The 12,476-nt window shown below is 39.7% G+C and overlaps 1 protein-coding gene across 1 annotated transcript; it reads right to left on the bottom strand.

Moving 5' to 3' along the window:
• Window positions 1-10,377: 10,377 nt before the first annotated feature.
• Window positions 10,378-11,064, bottom strand: LOC149216230 (uncharacterized). The gene has a single exon (XM_089389870.1). The coding sequence runs from the start codon at window positions 11,062-11,064 to the stop codon at window positions 10,378-10,380; it is 687 nt and encodes a 228-aa protein (XP_089245996.1).
• Between the last annotated feature and the right edge of the window lie 1,412 nt (window positions 11,065-12,476).

Raw genomic sequence — 12,476 nt, 5'->3', positions numbered from 1 at the left:
CAAAATTGGATTCTTCACAACAAATTGATCAGCAAGATCATATCTAAGATAACTTTCCATCAACATTCAACAGGAATAGGTCGAATTTGGTATTACAGCTGAGATAGTTTGGAAAACGGTCACAACAGTGAATCTAAGAAAAACGTCTCCAGAGAACCTTCTGTTTCTCTTAGTATAGACCGAATTTGGGAAAACAACTCATAAGAAAATAATTTGGTTCGTTCTGAACAAAACCCATGTTTCAGATTTTCCAGATTCTTCTCCATTTGCCTGAACCATTCAATATAAAACTATCACTTCTTATTCCAGCGAATTTCTAAGTTGGCACATTTAATGATGAGTTGGAGATCAAATCTTCAATATGGAAAATATCTTGGAAGTTAAAATGGTGAGTGATGTTACATCCAATTTATTAATAAACCATCATTGGTAAAATCATGCATAATCATCAATTTATTAAAAATAAAGGAGAATAAATAATATTTATCCATAAGAACATAAATAATTATAAGATGGAATTATATGATAAACCATGATAAATGACATGATAAATAAGAATAGAAATGGATGAAATAGGTGTTAAAAAGTGATAATAATAATGACATATTAACGACCCAACATATCCCCTAACTGAATATACTGCATGTCCTCATGGAACACAAAACTGAATATATTGCATGTCCTCATGCAACCCAAAGACTTTGTGTTAACCAAACAATAAAAAATTGGTCATCCCAACTCATAAAATGGATGGAGCAAATGAATTCTTCCTCAAATAATGAATATTCAATTTTAGCAATCTTGATGAAAGTGTAACAATTTTTATATTGACGTTCAACTTATGTGTATATAAAGTTGCAACAAAATATGATATAAGTAACAACAAACTTCATTAACCATTTTCTCAAAAACTACAAACTAGATTTTGCTGAAATTTTGCAAGTAGATTTATAATATATGAATGCTTCTATGATCCAAAAATTAGATCGTTTTGATGCACGGATCATGGGATATAAACAAAATGGTTGTAGGTGATAGTGCATGATTTTTGAAAATTTTCAAACTAATTTAACTTGAAATATTCTAGGTTTGTGTATTTTAATGATACCTCTTTGTTATCCAATAACCACAAGAATTCAATTCATAGTTTTAAAGTTATACGCAAATCAATTTCTGCACTGTATAAAAATGAAATTGTATGCCTTAAATGAGAAAGAAAGTAGAAAACATCCATCATGCATAGCAATTCTTCCTCCAAACTGGAGAATTAACATGCCCTCATGCAATGTTAGAAAACAAATTGAGGTGGTCGCTACCATCTGTTGAAATCTATTCTTGGTGTAAAACAACATGGAATAAGGGAGGTGTTGAGAATGAATAAGAAGATCAATGGATGATAAAGAATATTAATGACAGGGTCATAAGAAAGAAATGAATGAAAGCAACACTCCCCTAAACTAAAAGATGATATGTCTCTGAAAAATGGGAAGTGAACAATGTAATCTTTGAAACAGGAACTAATACTGTTACCTGTTTCGTAGAGATAGCAAAAAAATGACCCGATTTTCAAAAGTGGTGATGCAGAATACACATGTTTTTTTTAGAACATGGTTTTTGGAACTTTAATTTTTTTTCATGTTCAAGGATGAAATCAAGTTTTAGAATGGTAGTGATTTTCATGCTGATTTTAAAAAGTGAGTATTCTACATCACACCCTTTTTTTAAAAGACCTATTTTTTGACTTTTAATTTTCTAGTCTGTGAAATGTAAAAAAATATTTTCTAAATTTGATAGTTTTTGAAGTCGTTATTTTATTCCTATTTTCTTGTTCTCTATCTTAATTTTTTTTTTAGGGGGGTTTTAATTGTTTTGCGTTTTTAAATTAGAAAGTCGATAGTTTGAATTTTAGATAATCTACATATTTATACATCCTTAATTAATTTTTCAATCCACATGAAATAATTGTTTCTAAAAAACAACATTTTTTAACAATGGACATAAAAATAACCATTTTTGACATAAATATAACAAAAAAACTAAACGTTTTGATAATTTTTTGATAGAATTAACATGTCAAAATCACAATTTTTATACAAAAATATTAACTAAAAATGGTCAAATAATATTTTTTTTATGAATTTCATGTCAAAAAAATAATAATAACAACTTTTTTTCTAAAAATAATAATTAACTTAAAAATCAGTGCGAAAATCACAGTTGTGCTCTCTCTTTCTTTCACATACCAGACTCTTGATGGAAATTTCACCTCTTTTGAACTTTTCCAATCTGAGATTAGCTTCTTATCACTTAAAGCACTTGAAATATTTGTAGGCATGAGCTCAGGTGGAGTTCGTTCACCAATGTTTTTTGAAGATACACTTTTAAGACTCTTTGGTCTAGAAAGATTCACAGAAATTTTCCTTGATGCCATTTTCCTAAAAAAAGACACATAAATTAGTAAATAAAAAAACATACTAACTTAAATTAACAACAAAAATATACCATAAATTTTTTATTTGTATAATCACAATTGCCCAGCCACCTCTAACGGGCAGGCGGGTCGATGGGCGAGCGGGAGGTCAGGTGAGGGATAATGAGACTAAGTGCACAATTGGGCAAGTATGGGCGAGCCCCTACCCATGCGCCCCCCACAACCCCCTGACGACTACACTGAAGCCCCGGCCCCATTAACTTATTCCTCACACGAGGGATCTCTTGTCTGGATTCACTACACATTAATAATTAAAGTAACACGCTTGATCCAATCTCCGAAAATAATGATGATGACAAATCCCTCGATATGATTACCAAGTTATTGTACTCCCTGCATCCATCAAATCTGTGTTTTCTCTTTATTTCGCTCGCCAACTCTTTATTTCTTCGTGGTCCATCTTTTGCATGCCACGCTAGATGTTTGTTTTCAACTGAATTTTCTGTTTGAATGAAGCTTCCTAAGCTTCCCCCCCTCCCCGGCCCCCCTCCCCTTCCCTCACCCTACCCCCTACCGCCCCCCCACACTCCCGCGCCCCATCCCCCCTGGCCCCCCGCCCCCGCCCCCCTCCATCGCCCCAAACCCCCGCCGCCCCCCATCCCCCCAAACCCCCTACACCCCCCAACCCCTCCCTGAGGGAGTAAACTTGTTTGAATAACAATAGAAAAGGTGTTTGGTTTTTTCAATGCATGGATAGAGAGTGATTTGTTGTTGATATTTAAGTAATGATATTTTGTTTATGATTGAATTTCAACTTAATCTTTAGGTCTTCCGTTGTGATAAGAACACACATGTTTGACATCATATTCTAGTGTAAAAACGTTGTTTCTACATTGATACATAGCTTAATCTCAAGTCTTTTACAAGTAGTTAAAGTGCCAAAAGGCACATGCAAGGGAGGTTGTGGGCTATTAGCTATAGAGCAATGAATACTACCATAGAGGGACACAACAATCACAAAAGGAGTCATTTGTGAGGAGATAATTGAGACTTAAATAAATATGGATAAGTAGGTGGCAATCTAAAACAACTTAACATATCTTCCTTATTGTGTAGAAATCAATTTTAGTAATGTGATTGCGTGCATATAATGAGTAAATATTTCCTTCAAACTTAAATCATTAAAACATCAAGCTTTGCATAGATGGTTTGTTTATTGAGTTATCAACATGAATAGTGCATGGTTTATTACCTTTTGCAAAGATTGGTCTTTGAAGAAATTTTGTATGAAATGTTTTGACAACATTTATCCTTCTATTAAAAATGTAAATATTAGAAGATATACTTCCATTATTTTGGAGTTCCACCTTTTTCTTTCAATGTAAGCATGTGTACAAGTTTATTTATTTATTTATTAGAAAAAGTCAGAACAACAATTAGAAGCCCCGCTTCACTCTAACAGTGATAATCGTAATAATTAGAAAATATGATGGTATTCAACCTTGATTGAGGAATCCCCATGTATGGTCCATGTATTAGATATAGAATATGGATATGCAAGCATTGAGAAACATTTCTTGGAATTTGAATTGCTCAACTTTTCATTCCTTTTGAGCATGACCTTTTTTTTTATAATTTTTTCAAATGCACTCAGGAATGCTAAAGTAACAGTGTTTTCTCAAATTTCAAATATAAAATGTTATCCTTTGCTAGACATTCATATGCATACATCAAATTCACATACTAACAAATAAATACATTTTTTCCAACACATAAATGTAAAGACCTTATTTTTAAACATGTGTTTTATTTAATATTATCCTCACATTGATGAGTAGGGAGCCATGTAACATTAATTCCGATGTGATTATTCAACAAGAGAAAATACATCATTTGCTTTATAAATCGTTTTTTTTTTTAACAGAATCGGTTACTTGTGTATTATAAAAACCATCAGGAACAAAGTTCTAGTACATAAATATGGTAGATTTGAGAGATGAGGATCAAAAACGGGTTCGCAGACCCTTTTTCCTCATTGCTACTTCTAGGATAACTGAAAGCAAAGAAGTAACGGCTATATTGCCGTACAAAAGAACCGCCAAGCCAACAAAATTTACATTCCATAGCTCCTAGGGAAGTTTCTGAGTGACCGAATCATCGGGAAGGGGATCTTTCCTGGCGCTGGCTTTAGTTGAAGCCTCCGCTTGAAAACTCTGAGTGAGAGTTCGGATATGCTCTATGGCTTCCTCCAGATGGCTGCACCTCTCCTTCAACGCCTCGATCTCTGCTTTTCGCTTCTCCAGCTTCTTCCGTTTCGATCTGCTATCTGCCTGGTAATCATCCTTGAGTTCATTGAAATGTTTGACAAAACGGTTGATCATGAATGTATGCGTTTTGCACATAGTGCACTCGTTGTTGTTGAAGATCCTGTCTAAAGGATTGTTGGCCGGCTCCTGGGCATTTGGCTGGTCCTGCTGATCCGCCATCTTAGTAATCTGTAGAAGAGTATCAGCAATTTGAGGAAGCGGGCCAATTCCTGGGAGGGGGAAAGAACCAGGGAGGGAAGCGATATGAGGGAGAGGATAGTCCAGAGAAGAGGGGAGCGGAGGGACTCGAGGGGCTCTGCTACATCCAAAAAACCACCAGTTAGCAAACTTTAAAACAACAATGAGGAAACCTGAGATTACCACAGTCAGGGAACGAGGATCAAGCTCCCGGTGATTGCGAGCCGCTTCAGGAGGGAGCCTATGCTTGATGAGAGCGCAATGAAGAGTCCTTGCAGCGCTGAAGAATGAGAGATCGCTGAGGCCCGAGCTGCTATAAATAGGAAGATGAAGGTTCCTCAGGTGCTTGGACCAATTCTGGGAGGGTCGGCTCTTGACAAGACTGAGATCCCCAGAAAAGATCTTACTGCGAGCGGAGAGGGTACCGAGGAGATGATCCAGAGCGTCAAGGTAGAGAATGTCTGCTGAGGGTGCCTGAGACTCGTTGGAGTGGCTGATTGATGTGATATGAATCGATGCAGGGGGGCGGATCTGGTTTTTGAGGTACCGATTGTGCAGTCGAGGAGATTTTGCAGGGGATAAGGAGATTCGATGAAAAACCAATTTCAAGGAGAGTGAAGCCTGAGGTGACTCGGATGGAAGAGCTTAAGGGATGGCTTTGTCATAGACATCATCATTTTCTCTGACCTGACCTGTCTGTCTGCTAATTGCCTTGTTGGCCTGTTCATCGGCCTCTGCATTGCTTCCCCTTAGAACGTGCTTGAAGATGGCCCCGCTTATTTCCTTGATATTGTCCATAACCCTGTATTTGATGTTGTTCAAAGCCATTTGATTGAAATCCTTTCCAGAAACCATGGCTGCTATGATAATAGCTGAATCTCCCATAATTAGCAGGTTGTGAAGGCCAAGTTTTCTTGCTATAGAGGTCCCCAGGAGGAGGCTATAGGCCTCTGCCTTGTTGTTAGACATTGATCCCAATCCCCACTCGTAGGTTACTATTGTTTTACCTTGGAGGTCTTTAATGATTCCTCCAGCTCCAGCTTGGCCTGGGTTATTTTTTGAGGCCCCGTCGAATTGTAGGGAGGGCCTCCTTTGCTTTTGTATCCAATCTCTGATTTCCTCTTTGGTCCCTCTCAACTTCCAATCAGAATTTCCTTTGCCTGTGCTTACTGTTTTTTGGATTCTTGCTTCATAGCTGAATTTGCTCATCCACTCTGTTTCTCTTGGGTCTCCCGGTTTCGAATCATCATGGGTTATTCCATTCGCCTCAATGGTCTCTGAGATGAGCGCAATTGTTTTTGCCATTGTGTTGGAGATGCTGGGAATCTTGTTATTGAAAATGCTTTTGTTTCTGGCATTCCAAATCTGCCAGCACAGGTTTGAGGGAATGCTGTTCCACAACCTTTTAGCCAGGGTCTTGCCTTTTTTGGGAAGGGGATAGCTATTTCCCCAATTTTTCTGAAGGAGAGCCATCTGATTGGGGAGATCGCCTATGATCAACGGGCTAGTGATGAGCTTCCAGCAAGTCCGCGCAAAGGAGCACTCTAGAAAAAGATGGTTACAACTTTCTTCCGCTGCCCTACACAGACAGCAGATTGAGGGACCATGGATACCCTTTTTCCTTAGATTTTCCGCTGTGAGAATTTTGCTGTTGAGGAGGGTCCAATTGAAGAATTTTACCTTTGGAAGGCATTCAGTTTTCCAAGCCACTTTGTGGAGAGGCCAGTTGTTTATTGCTGAGGCGCTTTGAAGGACTTTATAACCCTCTTTGACTGTGTAGCTTCCACCATTGGAGTCCCAAACATATTTATCTTCTGACATTCTATTAAGGGGAGCTGAGCCTATGAGTGATATCTTAAGATCAAACCAAAGGTTCTTAAGATCGTTAGGAAGGGAGATAGACTTCCAACCTATCCAACTGTTTTGATCCCAGGAGGAGATATCATAGAGGGTCTTGAGATTTTCCTCTATCATCCACCATTGCAGGGGCCTGAAGTTTGTGAGGGCTTCCCTTGCTTCTGAGCCCATTATTCTGTCCGCCCATATGTTGATGTTTCTGCCATTGCCCGGGACTCTTGAGATACAGGCTTTGAAGTGAGGGAGAGTTTTTTTGATAAGCTTCCATACTGGGGTGCACTGCCTATCAATGATGGATTCTGAAAGGATATTGGAGTTGGCCCCATTCAAGTATTTCTTTTTGATGACCTCTGTCCACCAGGCTCCTTTTTCGTTGAGAATTCTCCAGATCAATTTAAAGCCCATGGCCATGTTGGCTAATCTTGGGATTCTTATTCCTAGCCCTCCTTTCTCGAAGGGTAAGATGACCTGTTCCCACTTTACTAGGCTGAACTTTTTTGATTCCTGCCTGCCTCCTTGCCACAAGAAACTTCTGATGATAAGTTCCATGTGTTTATGAATGCTGGCCGGGGCGAGGGTGGTTGCAGAATGATAGATTGGGAGGGCTAAAAGGATGACTTTGATAAGAATTGTTCTGCCAGCCAGGTTGAGCCAAGACACCCCCCAGCTCTGAAGCTTCCCTCTCAGCTTCTCAATTAGCTTGAGCCAGATTTCGGTTTTGACCTTTTCCTTGGCTAATGGTAACCCCAAATATATGAAGTGTGTCCAGTTCCTTTGAGCCGGGATTTCCAAGATTATGGAGATTCTTTGAATGATATGCCTGGGAACATTCCATGTGTAGATCATGCACTTATTATTGTTTAGCTTGCCTCCAGAAGCTTGAAGAAAGAGTTCCAGCGTGTTCTTGAACCTCCTAGCCATGAGACTGGAAGCGCCTCCAATTAGAAGAGTATCATCAGCGAAGAGGGAGTGGTTTATTCCCTTGGTTCCCCGGACTATGGTGACACCTGTTATTTCTTTTAGCCTGCGCAAATTCTCCAGGTGTATGCTTAGAGTTTCGGCCATGATGATGTAGAGGAAGGGAGAGAGCGGGCATCCTTGCCTCAAACCCCTTGAGCTTTTGAAGGAATTGCTGGGCCTGCCATTAATGAGGGGGGCTGTCCAGGTGAATGAGATGCATTCCATGACCCTGCTGATGAAGATCTCGGAAATGCCAAATTTCTTTAGGACCGCCTGAAGGAATTGGTGATTAACACGGTCAAAGGCATTCGCCATATCTAGTTTGATGATCATGCCCCTTTCCTTCCTATTTATGCTGCTGTGAATTGCCTCCTGGATAATAATAACATTGTCCGTTATTTGTCTTCCAGGAACGAAGCCTCCTTGATTCTCAGAGATAAGGGAAGGAAGAATCTTTTTTAACCTGTTAGCTAAGATTTTGGTGATGATTTTATAGGAGACATTGCACAGGGATATAGGTCGGAATCTATCAAAGGATTGGGGATTAGGGTCTTTGGGGATGAGGGCTAAATGGGAAGATTTGATGCTGCTGCCCATTTTGCATTTCGAAAAGAAATTCTTAGCCATTCTGATGTAATCCTTTTTGATAACTTCCCAATGGTTTCTATAAAATGCCACAGTGAACCCATCAGGGCCCGGAGCCTTGTCCATAGCCATGCTGAAGATTGACCACTCGATCTCCTCTGTCGTGATTTCTTTCTCCAACTCGGCATTTTGAGCTACTGAAATTTTATTTTCAATTATGCTAAGGAAATCTGAGTTATCAATATATTGAGGGTCAGCTGTTAGGAGAGCGCGGAAATGTCGGGACGCTGCCTCCTTTATTTCCTCTTGTTCTCTGAGTTCACTTCCTTCCATCATAATTCTCTCTATATGATTCCCTGCCCGCCTGAGCTTAAGGCTGTTGTGAAAAAAAGAGGTATTTTTGTCTCCAGCTTTGAGCCAAAGACAACGAGACTTTTGCCTTTGCTCTTCTTCCTCCTTTATGTTCTGTTTATACAGCTCTTTATACATTTCGTTTTCTTTGGCTTGATCTTCTTCTGTGTCCTGACTTCTTTCTTTTTCTTGGCTCCATTGTTCCAGCTTTGCCTGGAGTTCAATTCTTTTTTTGCCTTCCTCTGTTGCATGATTTTTTGCCCAATGTTTAATGGCAATCCTGAGAGACTTGAGCTTAGCTTCCCAGATGTAATGAGGAGAGCCCAAAACTTCTTTTGCCCATTGTTCCTTGATCAGGTTTCTGAATTCATCGCTGCTGTCCCAGGCCTTATTATATTTAAATGGAAGCGGTCCCATGTTCTTTCCTTTATCAAGAGTCAAAGCCACTGGTTTATGGTCTGAGATGTATCCTTGGATTATTTTGCTTTGGATACTTGGGTATCTTGCCACTATTCTCTCTTGGGCGAGTATTCGGTCTAACCTCTCTTTTATGTTATTGCTGCCTGTTCTTTTATTTGACCAAGTGAAACGCCCATTTTGCGGAGGTATGTCCACTAAGTTATGGGCTTGAATAATTTCTTCTAAAGAATCTCTTGAGGGATCAGAAAAGAAGTTTCCTCCTAGCTTCTCATCAGCATTCCTTATAAGATTTAGATCTCCTCCAAGGAAAATGTTCCTTCCCTGAACAATCATAAGATCTGAGGTGATTGAATCCCAACATGAGGCTTTATCTCTATAATGGTTGGGGGCGTAGATGTTGTATATTGAGAATTCTTCTTTCGAGGCTATGTTTTGCATGTCTGATCTTATCCACCATCTGTTCTGCATTTGATCTTTAAGTTTCCATTTGTTTTTGTCCCATATTGTCCCTATGCCCCCTGAGGCGCCCACTGCACTCGATGCTATTCCTTCATAACTTCTACTTTTTTTTTATGTTATTTTGAAATTCCTATTCTGTGATTTTGGTCTCCTGAAGAAGGAGAATGTTTGGATGTTCAGATTTGAGAATATCTCGGACTGCATTTGCTTTTAGGGAGGAGCCCATCCCCCTACAATTCTAGGAGACCAATATCATCATTTACCTTGTTTGTTGTGAGCCCCGCTTTTCTCTTTCATTTTTTCTCCACTTCCTTTAGTTTTATCTAGGTATGTGTCCATTGGTTGTTGGGTCTCGGTGGCCATTTCTTTTGCAGCGTTTTCATCCCTTATATCTTTGTTTGACTTCCTTCCAACTTTTCTGGGAGGGTTGGTGGATAGGTTGTTTTCCTTTGATTTGTTCCTGGTTAAGATTCTTTCCACTGTCGGGGGAGGGGAGGGCTGGGGGGGAGAGATATGGGAAGGGGTTACCATGGGGCCTCGCGGGGATGGGGGGGGGGATGGGGGTTCCTCTGCAGACAAGGATTCAAAAGGGTTGGAGGAGGAGGGGAAGGAAGGGCCAGATCCAGAGGGTTGGGAGGGGGGGAAGGGATTTTCAAGGTGGGGCTTAGAGGATGGGCCGAGAGGGGGGTTTGATTTTTTCTTTTTGACTATTTCCCAAGCTTCTTCAGGAGCTTCTACATTGCCTTCAGAAACATTTGATTTAGATTTGCTACATCTATTGGCGAAATGCCCATATTCGTGACATACTTTTCACTTGAATGGCAGCTGCTCGTAGTCCACTTGCTGTATGTGTGTCCAGTGATCAACTTTGAGTTTGATTGCTTCCGGCAGTCCCTTACCAAGATCTACTTCGACACATATCCACGCACAGGCATGCATGTTCTCCTTTGGTTCGGATCTGTCAATATATTTTCCGACGACATTCCCTATGGCTTTCACTGATTCGTCCCCCCAGCAATGTAGCGGCAAATGGGGCAGGCGAACCCAGACGGGGACAGCGCTGGGTACGTCCATCTCTGGATCGAAATCAGGGGTCCATCTGTTAAGATAAAGGCCCCGAGAGTCCATGAAATAGGGGCCATTTCTGAAGATGAGGTTACGATCCTCCATTGTTTCAAAAAGGAAGGTGTAAAACCCCCTCCCGCAGAACCTGATTGCTATTTTCCCTTGCACTATCGAGTTCCAGTTTCTCTCGACCCATCTTTGGACTGATCGAGGAGAAGGCCACAATCCCGTGAACTGGCCTACCAGGCCTCGTTCTGCTAAGGCGACTGCTGCTCTCCTCGGAAGGGAAGGAGGGAGCGAGACTTCCGGGATTTCGTCTAACTTCTTGATGAACTTAGAAGCTGTAGGGCGGATTTTATCTGCTGCATTCTCAGGGATGAGAGAAGCGAAAGTTTTTTCCAGATCTTCCGGATCCTGAAGTGATGGATCCATGTCAGGCATTTGAGGGGATCGAGGGATTCAAGAGGGGAACCGGGGGAGTCCCCGGTGAGGGGAGAGGGCAGAGGCCCAAAGGCAGAAAAGAAGGGCAGAAGGCCCCAGACAAAGAGGGGATCAGCAGAGGGAGAGCGCGAGCCTAGCAGCGACGCTGCCAGGCATAGGCGCGCAGGAAGGATCAGGTCAAATAAGCTCGCTGCAGAACCGAATCGCCAGAGCCGCCGTCCGTCATTTTTCTAGTCCATTTGCTTTATAAATTGTTATTAAAAGAAAAATGGCATAATGTCACTACTTTTGGGATTGTGTTAATAGATGAGACACAACTCTATAGTATTGTTTGAAGGTTTCAGATAGAGTATATATATAATTGCTTCTCCAATCCATTATTTAAATACACACATCCATATTTTATTTTCTCCATATTTCTTTGGATAAAGGTTAGGTTTTGCTCGATATGATCAGATCTTTGATCTTTGGATAAAGGTATGGTGTTGTCTCTCATAATTAAATTTGACATATGCTTTTGTGATATTTTTATATGGATCTATTTATTTTAAAAAATTGTAAATATTGAAGTGCTAATTTTTAATAGAAAATAAAGTTGGAATTTCATTTTATTTTATTACTCTCAGATTTGATTGTCCGTCATTGGATTATAACTATCATCACTGAATTTGATTTCGCATCATTATATCATAATCACTATTAACGGATATTTTTAATACCCATTAGTGTATCATTATAATTAATAAATGATATTGATCTCATTTATGTGTTAAATAATCATTAACAAACACTAATAATTATTAAATAATATTGATCTCATTTATCTGTGAAATAAGCATTAGCAAATGTACTTAGTGTAGATAAAATAGCCAAAAAAAAAATAAAAATTATTAGAGGATTATAGAAATAGGGGAAGAAAAAAAGCGTAGACGGCATTTTACAAAAAAAGGAGATAAAAATGTGTGATGGTTATGCATTGTTTACCCTTTTGACGTCACCTCGCATTTTCGAATTCTGTCATATGTGGACATAAGCACAAAAGAGTATGCATTTATGGAGTTGTGGAAGAAACATACAGATGTAAGTTACAGAAACAAACGAGAGTATTGTATGTCCTTTTATGGAGTTGTGACAGTGACTCGTCGGTGATAAGTCACCAATCAGAATGAATGTGCCTGTCTATGGTGACTGTCAATTCTCCGGCCAAACTTTGGTTGTCTTTGCCTAATTAACATATTTATACAGGAATACACCTATAAATCTCCGTGTCCGCGCGCGATTTAAGTAGAGTTCCACTTGTTCCTTGCTCTGCTCTTGAAAAGAAAATTGTTTTGTGTTCCGGAAAAGAAAACTGTTTTGTCTTGACAGCTATCTGTCCACATCTTTAATTGCTACCATTTCCA

This window comes from Pinus tabuliformis, chromosome 1_1 (genome assembly GCF_031772625.1).
Source record: "Pinus tabuliformis cultivar Carrire ecotype Pingquan chromosome 1_1, CPIR1, whole genome shotgun sequence".
In the NCBI taxonomy this organism is placed as follows: Eukaryota; Viridiplantae; Streptophyta; class Pinopsida; order Pinales; family Pinaceae; genus Pinus; species Pinus tabuliformis.
Note: the sequence above shows the minus strand (reverse complement) of the source record. Positions and strands in the feature narration are given on the sequence as shown.